At 62.4% G+C, this 12,921-nt stretch overlaps 1 protein-coding gene across 6 annotated transcripts in view; it reads left to right on the plus strand.

Moving 5' to 3' along the window:
* The first annotated feature begins 1,509 nt into the window (after nucleotides 1-1,509).
* The window catches only part of MEGF6 (multiple EGF like domains 6), a 103,810-nt gene continuing 92,398 nt past the window's right edge, over nucleotides 1,510-12,921 (plus strand). For 5 of the 6 annotated variants that reach the window (XM_042257369.1, XM_042257372.1, XM_042257371.1 and 2 more), the window contains exons 1-3: nucleotides 1,510-1,893; nucleotides 5,684-5,818; nucleotides 10,596-10,705. In XM_042257369.1, the coding sequence (XP_042113303.1) occupies nucleotides 1,778-1,893; nucleotides 5,684-5,818; nucleotides 10,596-10,705 (361 nt within the window). In that variant the 5' untranslated portion in view covers nucleotides 1,510-1,777. Of the gene's footprint in view, nucleotides 1,894-5,376; nucleotides 5,439-5,683; nucleotides 5,819-10,595; nucleotides 10,706-12,921 lie in introns of those variants that run through there. The other variant, XM_042257370.1, reaches the window with a different exon arrangement.

Here is a 12,921-nt window from a genome sequence, read left to right on the forward strand (position 1 = left end):
AGCTTGCTCAAACTGATGTCCATTGAGTTGTTGATGCCATCCATCCATCTCATCCTTTTTCGTCCCCTTTTTCTCCTGCCCTCAATGTTTCCCGGCATCGGGGTCTTTTCAAATGAGTCCGCTCTTCCCATCAGGTGGCCAAAGTATTGGAGCTTCAGCCTCAGCATCAGCCCTTCCAATGAATATTCAGGGTTGATTTCCTTTACCATTGATTGACCGGTTTGATCTCCTTGCAGTCCAAGGGACTCTCAAGAGTCTTCTCTAACACCACAGTTCAAAAGCATCAATTCTTCAGCGCTCATCCTTCTTTATGGTCCAGCTCTCACATCGATACATGGCTACTGGTAAAACCATAGCTTTGACCACATGGACCTCTCTAGGCAAAGTAATGTCTCTGCTTATCCATAGGTTGAAGCCCTACTCCTCAATGGAATGTATATGGAGCCCAGCCTTTAAGGAGGTGAAAGTGAAAGTCCCTCAGTCGTGTCCGACTCTTTGAGACCCCATTGACTATATAGTCCATGGAACTCTCCAGGCCAGAATACTAGAGTAGGTAGCCTTTCCTTTCAGGGGGTCTTCCCAACCCAGGGATGCAGCCCAGGTCTTCTGTATTGCAGGAGGATTCTTTATGAGCTGAGCCACCAGGGAAGCCCAAGGAGGGTGACTATACTTAAATGAGGTTATGGGGTGAGGCTCTGGTCCCAAGTGTCTGGCTTCTTCTAAGAAGCAGACACCAGAGCTGCTGTCTCTCTCACCCCTTTGCCCCCCAGGCAAGCTCACACCAGGAGGCAGTCTCTGCAGGTCAGAAAGAGGGCCTCCCCAGGAACCCAGGAGTCAGCATCTTGACCTTGGGAGTCCAGTGTCCACAAAGAGATAAATCACTGTCTGTGATGACCCAGACACCCTGAGGGGCCACTGGACTGGCCGGACTTCTCTCTACTCTCCGAGATCTGGTGGTTTTCTTAGATGTACAGGTTTAGTGACGGTCCCAGAGACAGTTCGCCCTGTCCAGTTCCAGGATCTGCAGTTTATTAGGGGCGACTTGGGCGTGCTGGCTGCTTCCGCTCTGACCTTAGTTTCCCTGTTTGTGCAGCAGGGTGGCAGCGGGACCGGCCGACAGAGACTCACCTCCCCCAGGATAACGGGGGCTGGGGCCCGGCGTCCTGGAGGACTGCCTTTCTAGGGTTGAGGGGCGAGATCTCTGCTGCTCCACCCCTTGGTCTCCCGAGTCGCACGGAACCTGAGACTTTCAGCCGGAGAGGAGTGGGAAGCGCGAGTGGGCAGCGGGGGTTGTGGGCGGGGCTGTGGGCGAGGAAGGCGGGGCTGGGGCGGAGCGTCTGGGCGGGGATGGGCTGTGGGCCGGGGTCCGGGCCCGGCGGTGTGCCGGGGGCGGGACGAGGCCGGGGTAGGAGGGATCCTGTATATCTGGGCGGTGGGCGGAGTCGGGGCTGGGGTCGGAGCAGGGGGCGTGGCGGAGGTGGGCCGCGTCTCCCTCGCCGGGCTTGGCGTGCACTGGGCTCCCCGCGCCGGGGCGGGTGTCTGGCTGGACGCATTCAGGCGCACAGGACTCCGCGTTGCCCTCCAGCGCGGGCTCGAAACCGGGGCCCTGCCCACCTGCGGCGACCTCGCGCTCGGCGGGACCGGGCGCGGCACCTGTGGCTGCGCCCGCCGGGTCCCCGGGCCATGGCGCACGTGGAGGAGGCGGCTCCAAGCGCCCGCCTGGGCCGCCTGTGAGCGCGGGACTGTAGGAGGGACCCGGCGCGGCGCCGCGGGCACTATGCCTTTCCTTCCGGAGGCGGGGGCGGCGGGGCGCGCCGTGGCCCTGGCCCTGGTGCTGCTGCTCCCCGCAATGCCCACGGGCGCTGGCGCCCTGCTCCGCCTGCAACCCGGCATGTGAGTAGCCGAGGCGGGCGCGGGAGGCGGGAGGGACGTCCGGAGACCCCGAGTCTTGGGCGGCTTTCCCCCCGGGCCCCTAAGAACTGAGTTCTCTTTGCCTTAACTGGAGAGGGGGAGGTTAAGAGACAAGGGTCGGGGGTTGGGTCTGGGGGAGCTTCCCTGGTAGGGCCACCCGGCCTCTCCCCTTCCCCTTCCTCGTCTGCCTGAACTCTGACCGCGGGTTTGCCCGTTGGGAGGAATCGGCGCCCCGCGAGGTGAGGGAGTCTGGGCAGGTCTGGCCGGGCGGCTTGGAGAAGGCTGAGAGGAAGCAGCCCGAGCCCACTTCCTTCCAGAGCCTGTCTCCTGGGGCCGGGGTCCTGTGCCCAGACAGGGGGCCGCTTGGGCTTGATTTCTGTGTTAAATACGCGGGCTTTGGGGCTGGGAGACAGGAGAAGGAATTCAGTTACAGAATGGGCAGGAAGAGAGGGTCAGGGAGCCAGCCGAGATGAATTTAATTTTGAAAGATGATTCCCCAGCGGGCCGTTTAGCGGTCTCTTTTAAACAGCAAATCGATCCTTGTGTTGGCCTCAGAGGAAAACTGGTGCGAAGTGAACGGGTCTGGAGGAGGAGGGTGGGGGGGAGGGCCTGCTGGCGCCCCCGCGCTCCCGCAGGGTATTGGGCCTGGGGCCCTCGGAGCTTGGAAAGGCTGCTGAGCGGCTGCGGGGCGGGGAGGGGGGGGTGCTGCCTGGGGCCTTGGCGGGGGCTTCCTGTGCTGGGCTCCGCCAGCCCTGAGGGCTGGGTGCACCTGGCTGTACAGACAGAAAGGACAGGCTTCCAGCCAGAGCTGGGGAGGGGGCAAGTCCATGACCCCAGGCCCCCGGGGTCTTGCTTTACTCCAAGAAAGAAGATTTCTCTGTGGCCTTTTAAAGGACCAGATCTGGGGCCTGAGCCCCGACTCCCCACGTGACTTCTCCCCCAACATCGCTCTTTGCTGTGACCCCAGGGAGTTTAGTTTGTCCAGGGGAAGCGGTGGCCTCAGAGGGATTAACATGGGGCAGTTAGGCCATTCAGCCTGCCTGTTCTTCACATGGTTGGCCCAGGCTCCCCAGAATCCCTGGGTGCTGGTCAGGGTGGATGCTGAACAGAGGACTCTGCTCTTAAGAGGGGCTTCTGCCCCAGTGGGCTGGTGGGGACCACTGGTTGCCCTTCCCCAGCCCCGGGGAGTAAGCCTGTCCTTTGAGGTGTGCCCATTTAGCCAGGGCTCACTCAGCCCTGGGAGGGCTTTCTCCCGGTGGGCAGAGGACTGCAGGAGAGTTCAGACTTCCTCGGGCCCACTTTTCCGAAAGCCTCATCCCTGCCCCTCACCTCTGCTCTTCAGACCCTTCAAGGCCTCGCCCACCAGTTCTCCTCCTGGGGATCCTCCCAACTGTGTGTGGGGGGGTGGCTGCCCTCTGGGGCCTGTGCCCATGTTTCTTGTCCTGGGGCGCAGTCACTCCACTCTCAGATGCCCCCTGTCATGTTGAGTTCCTTGCTGCCTGGGAGCAGACCTTCCCAGTCATGTCTGTAAGCACCTGCCACCTTCCCAGACCCTCGCGGGGGCCACAGTGGGTGTGCTGGCTGGCTGAATGATTGGGGTGCTCTTTTGCTAGACTTCTGAGAAGCCTTGTGAATGGGCCCATCCTGCAGCTCATTCTGCCCAGAAAGGAGGCAGGAGCCAGTGGGCTCTTGGAGGCCCCAGAATTGGCTCCTTGCTGCCTGCACCTCAAAAGGGGGACCTGGAGAGCAGTGAGGGCCCCAGAAGGTCCTGACCTCTGTGTCAGTTCCTTTCACGGGCAGCTCCACCCTCCCTGGCTGGCTCAACAAACCCGTGGTGGGCCTGTCGGAAGGTGAGGCGGGAGGATGCTCTAAGGGGGTTTCCCACGGACTGGTGGCTCCAGGACCCTGGGGACCTGCAGGGTGATGTGGTTGGTCCTTTGGCTCTTGCTGGCTGACGGGTCCAGATTCCAAACAAGCCAACACTTATTTATTTACTTATTTACATCTCCAAAGTGAACCTCTTCTGCTGCTGAAAGATGCTGGCCTTTCTCCCCAGGACCTGGGCTGACTGCTGACAGTGTGCTGGGCTGGTCAAGACAAGGCTGTGGGAGCAGTGTCTGGGCACAGGGAGCTCTGACCTACCTCAGCCCGAGGCTGCAAGGCTCAGAGGAGGCATCTTCCCACAGCCCTGCTTCTCTGGGGCTGGAGTCCTCTGGGCAGCTGTGCTAGGAAAATGTCCAGTACTCCCGAATCAGCTCATTAGACTGACCCCTCCCACCCGGAGAGGGACAGGCCCTCCAAGCTCAAGTCCCCAGTTACAAACGACTCCTAAACCCACTGACCCTGAGCACTGCATGGCCCCCATTCACTGAGGCTTCCTCCGGCCATTTGAAGGCCCCTGCTCACTGGTCAGGAAGCTTGACAGCTGAACTGTACTTTCAGTGGCCTGTGAGCAGCTCCCAGTCACTGGGCCCTGCCTGTCCGTCTCTCCTGGGGGCAGAGGCCTTGCTGGGTGGAAGGAAAAGGTAGGGAAGGGGCACTCCCCTCACCAGCTGCCCCATGCCGGCCAGGCTGTGTGTTTGGTGCTGGGCGTGAGCTTGACATTGTGATCATTTGTCCATTTGTCTGGTGGGAGGACCTGGGTGTCTAAGGGTGGTCTGCCCAGGTCACAGCATCCTTGGGACCTCAAGGCTTGACCTGGGCTCATCCATCCTCAGAGTGCCGAGCATCCCCTCGTGCATACTGCACCCAAGCCAGGAGGCCACTAATAAATAGAGCCTGTAAAAACAGACAGGACAGAGACACTTCTTAGCAACCCAGCCCCCTCCTAGACCCGGGGGTGTGTGCAATCAGGCTTCCCCAGCTGCGTGTGGATGACTGCCTCCCCTGCCCTGTGCCCCGGTTTCGTCCTCACTTCTTCACCCTGGCGTCTAGTTCTTGGGGTCCAGGAACTGCCCACCCCGGAGGGACGAGTCTCACGCCTACCCTCACCTGCAGCTCCAGGAGCCCTGCTCTGCCCCAGGGAGCAGATGGCCCATGCTGGGATGAGCACCGCCCCCTACAAAGCTCTGCTCACTTTGCAGTTGAGGAAGCACCTCCCGTCCCCCAGATGGGCAGTGGGTTCGTTTCAAGAGCAGAGGGCCCGAGCAGGGACTCCCGCCCGCCCTGCGCCCTGCTCCCCATCGTTGGGAGTCTTTTCTGTGCCTCCTCCCACCTGCCTCTTTGTTTCCCCCTCTGCCCTCCTCCCCCCGCCCCCACTTCCTCCCTCTTTCCAAATGGAAAAGCCAGCTCCGCTTGTGCTTCTGAGGTGCCGGAAACTTCCCAGAGGAGAAAGTCGTTCCAGGCTCGCCCCTCCTCCCTTGAACGGTTTTCAGCACGCAGTAGCCAGGCGGCCTGCCTGCCGGCCTAGGGGACCAGAGTCACGCAGGGGCCTCAGGGGGTGAGGACAGGGGGCAGTGGACGGGAGAGTGACCGGAGCAGATGTGCCTGAAGGGCTGCTGTGCCGCCTCATCATGCTCATCCCGCTGGTCAGCATCCCTCAGCCCACGTGGCTGAGGTTTGAGGGGGAGGCTCAGAGGCAGCTCTGTGCATCCTTTTTCTCCTGAATATCCGTGCTCTCGAGGCCAGGCCTGTGCAGGCCCGGGGTGGGCACTGCGCTGGGTGCCCTCACCCGGGGCCTGCCCTCAGGTCTGGACAGCTGGACCCCCGACAGGGAGCATGCAGGGGGGTTGGAGTTGGTGACGGGGGTGCTGACTGTCTGTCTCTATCCCAGGCCCCACGTGTGTGCGGAGCAGGAACTGACCCTGGTGGGCCGCCGCCAGCCCTGTGTGCGGGCCTTCAGCCGCACAGTGCCCGTGTGGAGGCCGGGTTGTGGGCGGCAGGCCTGGTGTGTCAGCCATGAGCGCAGGTACGTGCAGGGGTTCCAAGGACCCATGTAGGGGTGGGGGCTCAGCTCACCCCTGCTGCAGCATGGAGTGCAGGGAGGGGGCAGTGCGGCTGGGGCGAGGCTGTCCTGGTCTCAGGGCACAGGGCCCGCCCCAGTGCCCCACATCTGAGGTCGAGGCCCCTGACACTGCCATTGGGGTGTGGCTACCATGGAGGCTATTCCCAGACTGTACACCCCTGCTCAGCGGCCACCTGGGGCCTGGTGGGTGGGGGCAGACCCCGTGGGGAGGGGCCTGTGAGGAGGAGGAGGGGACCGTGCAGGGAGAGGTGCTGGCCATCCATGCAGGAGGGTGAAAGCGGGGCGCTCAGCCTGCTGAGGTCCCGCCTACAGGCAGCTGCTGCCTGCCCCCGAGCCGGTGTGAAACCTCTATTGCTCAAGATTTTATTTCAAAATCAAGCGGAGGGAGTGCCTTTGCCTACCTCTCCTCTTCTGGCAGGTTCTGGAATCTGCCTGATTGCAGAGCTGGGTGGGGCGGGGTGAGGAGGTCCTTCCGCCCCTCCCTCCTCTGAGGGGGTGTGCCATCCAGCCTCTGGCTAGGTCTTCAGGATGTGAACCTGCTGGGTCTGCCCCAGGGAGTGGGGGCCGTGACCTTTGTTTTAAATGTTGGCTGTCCCATCACACCTGTACACTTCTCACTGTGGTTCTCAGCTGGGGGCGGTTCATCTCCCTCCCGGGGCCTTCACAGCATCTGGAGGGTGTGGGTTGTGGAAGTTGAGCAGGGAGGATGGGGCAGGTGGACAGCCCCTCTACCACGACAGTCCTGCCCCAGGGTCAGGAGGGCTAAGGCTGGGCCCTGCAAAGGGGCCTGTCGTTTCCTCAGAGACGTGCATTTCTTTGCCCTGGCCCCACGTGTGTGTGTGTAGGTGTGTTTGTAAAACAGGAATGAAGTCGCATCAGCTGCATCCCCACCCCTCATAGCTTTCGGGGAAAGGGTGCTACTTTGGAAGCAGCCAGAAGCCCTGTGGTCCCTGGGCTGGAGGGTGGGTGGGTGGCCGTGCTGGGGAGGCTTCTGTGACTGGCCATTTCTCCAGGCTGTCCTGGGCAGGGCGGGTGCAGCGTTTTCAAGGTGACTGGTGCCTCAGCTTCCTGGCAGGGTGCCTGGGCACTGCTGGGGAACGGCCATCTGCTGGGGGGCTGTGCTGCCTGGCCGTGTGCAGCCCGTGTCAGGGGTCCGTGTTCTGGGTCCCGGTTTCCTGGGAAGGCTCAGGCAGGGCTCTAGATCCCTTCCTTGCACTGCCCAGCCCGGTATCTGGGACCCTACCCCCCGAAATCCAGCAGGGCCACCTCCAGGTTCCGAGGGAGCAGTGTGGGCCCCAGCTCCGTGGCAGCCGCTGTCCCGTCTGCCTGGCTCCGGGCTGGAGCCGGAGTGCAGGTTCCTCTGTTGGGCTGTCTCACTCCAGGTGAGTGCGACCACCTTCCCACCTCGGTGCCCACGGCGGTCAGTGTCCTGTAGAGTTTCCTGGGGTCAGTGCTGAGGATATGTGGGCGTCCCAGCCTTGTTTCGACTCTGGAGGGCTCCCTGCCTTGTTAGTGTGTTTTGTTCCCTCCCACGATGCTCATGGCCAAGGCCTCCACGCCAGCTGTGGGAGGTCTCCCAAATGCATCGTCCAGCTGGCCCTCCCGTGGCCGTGCAGGCTGTGGCTAGTGTGTTTAGGTGTGTTTGTAAAACAGGAATGGGGTGACATCAGCTGCATCCCCACCCCCTATAGCTTTCGGGGAAAGGGCACCACTTTGGAAGCAGCCAGAAGCTCTGTGGTCCCTGGGCTGGAGGGTGGGTGGGTGGCCGTGGGGACGGGACAAAGAGATGCACGTCTCTGAGGAAACGACAGGCCCCTTCGCTCTCAGGGCCCAGCCTCAGCCCTCCTGACCCTGGGACAGGACCGTCGTGGTAGAGGGGCTGTCCACCTGCCCCATCCTCCCAGCTCAACTTCCACAACCCACACTCTCCAGACGCTGTGAAGGCCCGGGGAGGGAGATGAACCACCCCCAGCTGAGAACCACAGTGAGGACTGTACAGGTGTGATGGGACAGCCAACATTTAAAACAAAGGTCACAGCCCCCACTCCCTGGGGCAGACCCAGCAGGTTCACGTCCTGAAGGCCTAGCCAGAGGCTGAATGGCACACCCCCTCAGAGGAGAGAGGGGCGGAAGGACCTCCTCACCCCACCCCACCCAGCTCTGCAAGTGTTGAGGAGGCTCCTGCAGCTGGCCCACTCCTATAAGACCCCACAGAGGCTCCAGCTTTATCGTGTTGAGCTCCCAGCCCTCCCTCCCCCTCTGCCGGACCAGCGTCCAGCCCTCCTTGGTCCACTCTTACGCGACCAGCCGCGGGCCAGGCCGCACGTGTGGCAGCTCTGTGGCGGCTGCTGTTTCTCCTGCAGCCACAGTGGCGGCTGTGTCTGATTCCTGGGCTGGTGGGCTTGCTGCATGGCCCTGGTGGGGCTGGGTGGGGTGGCGCGGGCCTGCATCCCGGCCCCGAGCAGGCGAGGCTGTGACGACGCCTGAGGGGCTGGACGAGGGGTCTTGCTCATGTCCCCCCAGTGAGCATTTCCCCAACAAACCCAACACAGGCTGCCCCAGGGTTGGGGAGCTCGGGCTGCGTGCCCCCCATGGGCACGAAGGAACAGGTGAGGAGGGAGAGGATGCTCGAGCATGAAGCTTACACGTGAGCCCCCACCAGGCCCCTCCCCTACCCCACTGTGCTGGGTCCTGGGCTTCTCGGGGACCACACAAAGTGAGGAGTGGATATCAGCCTAGTAGCCGTACCCCCTGTCCACCCTGGCCTTGCGAAAACTGGCTCCTGGCAGTGGCGGGGGCCCATGTGACTGTCCCACGTGAGGTGTCCCATGTGAGCTGCAGCAGGGGCTGCAGTCTGACCTGCTGTCTCCAAGGGTCATTAGCTTTAGGGGAGGGTGGACGACCAGCCCGGTCACTGGGAGGAGCAGCACGTAGCCCAGGGAGCGGGTAAATATTTACGGCGGAAGGGTCCGTCTGCTTTGCCAGACATTGTCTGCGCCGTGGTAGGCCTCTCTCCAGGCAAGTGGTTTCATGTCCTGCCAAAGTGGCGTTTTGCAGACTCCCCTGAGATGCATGTACACAGTCATGCGCACGTGCTCACGCTTCTGGGAAGCGGCCCTGGTTGGTTTGAGGGGTCCAGGTCCCCTCAGCAACCAGGAGCTTACCGCTACTCCTGAGGGCCAGGAAGAGCAAGCCAGGCAGTGCCAGGGGTGTTGTTTCCCTGACCTGGAGCTGGCAGCCCAAGCCCCCACACCTCCTGATGCCACAAGGGCCCTGGACCCAACCAGGCCAGGCCCTGGGCAGCAGTCCTGCAGATGGCAGCAGGGTGGGGTGCTGTGCCTGGAGGTCGCTCATGCAGGGTAGGCTTGGGGTTGTCCCTTTGCTTTCCTGCCACTCCACTCTCTGTCGTCTGGGCTGGGGGCTGAAGCAGGGAGTTGGAGTGGCTCCCCAGGCAGGTGGGTGGGGTGTGGCAGATCCTTGCTTGGATTGTTAAAGCCCACTCTCTGGAGCAACAAACACAGAGGTCTCCAGATGGGACGCAGGAGTTGGGGTGTGGCCGGAAGGAGGAGCGCTGCAGGTGGAGGACAGTCTGATGGGCTGAGTAGGACCAGGGCACCCCCACCCCGCCCTCCAGCTTCTGCTCCAGGTTCGTGGTTGCAGGAGAGTCCCAGCCTGGGGGAGGTGGACCCTCTTGGACTATTCCCCCAAGCCTGCCCGCTGTGGGGGCTGGCGATACAGAGCAGAGGTTGGGTTGGACTGGCAGAAGGTGGCCCTGAGTGGCTGGGCTTCTGGGGACCTGGAGGCGCAGGTGGCCAGGGGCAGCCTGTGGATCTGGGGTAGGGACAGATGAGAGGCCCTTACCCCTTGGGTGGGGCTGGTCTCTCTCTGACGTGGGCACCACCTTCCTGTGGCCACTCCCTGTGCCAGGCCCCAGGCTGGCTGAATTGGCTGCCTGCTTCCAACTCCTGGAAGCAGGACTGTGCCCCTCTCTGCTCGGCCTTTGTGAGGCCATAACAGTCCCATTGGAGCGGGAACCAGCCTTGGACCCAGGGAACCCTGGCCTCTAAAGCACCCTCCTCCAGGAAGGCCTCCCAGCTGTCCCTTCTGACCTCAGTGCTGTGTGCTGAGCACACTTGGGTCCTGCTGCTACCCACAGATGCTTGACCCTCAGTCAGCCTGTCTCCCCGGCTTAGCCCTTAGTGGGGAAGGGGCCGGTCCCTGGGGACTTCCCAGGACCAGCCCACCACCCGGCTCCTTGGTAGACTGGTGGGCTGGGAGCCTGGGGCACGGCTTGCCAGCACTGGGCACCTCGGCTCACTTGGTCATCCCAGGGGCCACTCTTGCTCCTGGGCTGGGCCCTGAATCTGACCCTCAGACCCTTCCAGACTGGCCGCGTGATGAGAGCTGTGTGCTGGACACAATGCCTGTCCCGAGGTCGCTCAGAGCTGGGCCCACCGTGGGGGTGAGAGGGAAGGGCTGGCGTGTTGCCCTGCTACTGGTTCCAGGATGGCTGTGCACCCCCAGTGCCCCTCATTTATATGACACGGCCTCGGGAATGCAGACCTTTCGCCTGCCTCTGTGCCCTGACCTGCTCGGCTGTGAACTGGGGATAGTGGGGGAGTCGGTCTGGGAGATGAGAGGTCGGAGCCAGAGGCACCAGATGGAAATGCCTGGAGCCTGGTCCTTCAGCGGTAACGCTTCCCTCTCTCTTCTCTTCTAGAACCATCTACTACACGGGCTACAGGCAGGTGTACTCCACGGAGGCCCAGACGGTGTTCCGGTGCTGCCCGGGGTGGAGCCAGCAGCCAGGGAGCCAGGGCTGCCTCTCCCGTGAGTGCCCCAACTCCCGCTCCCCACACGGAGGCTACATCCTCAGTCAGTCTCCCGGGGGTTGGTCCCGCTGCCACACACGATGAAGCATCTCATGGCTGCGGGAGAGACTTCAGAGCCACTGGCTCAGCCACTCTGCTCCCCAGAGACTGTTCACAGGAGCTGATGGAAGGGGAGGACCAGTGATGCTTCTCTGGCCCGATGCTGCAGGAGCTGCAGAGGGAGAGAGTTGGGACTTGTGGAGGTGCAGAGCTGGAGGGCAGGGGGCCATCTGCACAGCACCAGGGAGGGGGCCAAGGGTGGCCCCAGGGCCATGTCTGGGTGTCAGTGGGCTCAGACGCCCCTGAGCTTGGTTTGGGGTTGGTGTTATAGAGCGTGAACCCCTTGCCCACCTACCCTGTGTGCCCACGCTGACGCCCTGCTCTCTGGGTCCTTCCGCTGCTCTGTCTGGGGCCTGGGCGAGGAGCTCCAACCCCTTGTGGGCACCCTGGGCCTCAGTCTCCTCTCTGCTGGATAGAATGTCAATCCTGCTTCCCTCAGAGAGAAGGGTCCTGATGGATGCAGGGGGAGGAGCAGCCCCTAGGTGTCTGCACAGGACCACAGACAGCCAGAAACCCCCCTCAGGACCCCACTGAGGGTCCCAGAGGTGGGGCAGGAATTGGGTTCTGATCCTAGCGGGTGGCTGTGAACCTCTGCTTTGTAAATGGAGCGGATGGGGCTGGAGTCCAGCTGCTGAGGGTGTTGGGGGAGGGTTCCTGGTCTGCGGGTGTTGGCACAGGCGAGCCTGCTGATGAAGCTGGCAGGGTTGGAGGAGGCAGCCGTCCTCCTGAGAGGTTGGCCCACAGGTTGGGCAGCCCCTGAAATAGGGCTGGGGCATCCAGACAGGCTGAGGTTGGGCTGCACCGTGGAGGGTGGCAGGTTCATGGCTCCCCACGGCGTGGGGGTTAACCTCGTGTGGGCGGCTCTGTGACTGGGGTGGAAACTGAACTTCCCAGGTTGTGTCCCTGCCTGTCCTCTGGCCCCTGGAGGGGGCGGTCCATAAACAGGGGCCACAGATGCGCTCTGTGGACTCTAGCAGGAAAGGGGGAAAGCAGAGGATGTGGTGATGTTTGTCCAGGAGAGGAAATGAGTAATTCTCTCCAGGAAGGGGCAGGGGGGAGAGGACCAGACGCGCCTTGGGGGGATGATGCGGGGGCAGGTGGTGCCGGCCAGCGGCCCCTGGAGTGTGGGGAGCATCCAGCTCTGATGGCCCTCCTCTCCGTGGCTGTCTGATCACAATAGTGACCTGTGTGGAAGGGGAAGTGGGGTCTAGGTCTATCCCCTGGGTTTATGGGAAGGGACGTGGGTGCATCACCACGTGGCTGGCCTGGGGTGAAGACTTCTGGGCAGGGTAGGGGCAGGGGTAGGGGCAGGGGAAGGTTTGCACAGCAGTGTCCCACAATTGTCATCCACTGTGCACCCCTGATCTGGAGCCCGGTGACCCTCAGTGTCGCCTGTGTCTTGGAGTGACCATCCCAGCATTGGGTGGGGGGAGTGGGAGGGCCCAAGGGCCGTCCAGACCCCTGGAGGCCCACTGTGGAGACGGTCCAGTGCTGGCTGTTCAGGAACAGGGGGCCAGCATCGGGCTGGGTCCACAGCACCAGGAGCTGCTAGTCTCAGCTCCAGCCTGGTGGGCCCAGCCTGTGGTTCTGCCTGTGCCCGCAGCCAGGATGCTCGAAGTGGCCCTGCCCTGGCTGGCTGTCTGGCAAGAGGAAGATGCAGCCACACCACTTGGGAATTAGGGGTTGCTGAACCAGCTCAGGACTAAGGGGCCTACCTTAGGGGCTTCTCAGTGCAGGGACGGGTCTCAGCGGGGACCCTCCCAGGGCAGCCTGGGCAGTGCCTCTGGCTGGGGGCAGGGCTGAGGTGGTGGGGAGGTGGGACGCATCTCGGTGGCTGGGTCAGGCCCTGGAGGTCCAGGTTTTCATGTCAGCTGGCAGACACAGGACAGGGTCCCCACGTGTATCTTGAACTTGAGGCTCTCGCTTTCTTGGTTAATTTTTAAGAATTAATTTTTAGGGTGGGATTTATTTATTTATGTACCTGGCTTGTATCTGTTTGCTTTAATTATCTGGGAAAAGCCATGTGATCTGACCTCTTGGGACACTCACTTGTCCCCCCGGTGTCTGGGTGGCCAACATGTGAAGGAGCAGGGAGAGAGCTGGGATCCTGCCCCC

This window comes from Ovis aries, chromosome 12 (genome assembly GCF_016772045.2).
Source record: "Ovis aries strain OAR_USU_Benz2616 breed Rambouillet chromosome 12, ARS-UI_Ramb_v3.0, whole genome shotgun sequence".
Classification (NCBI taxonomy): Eukaryota; Metazoa; Chordata; class Mammalia; order Artiodactyla; family Bovidae; genus Ovis; species Ovis aries.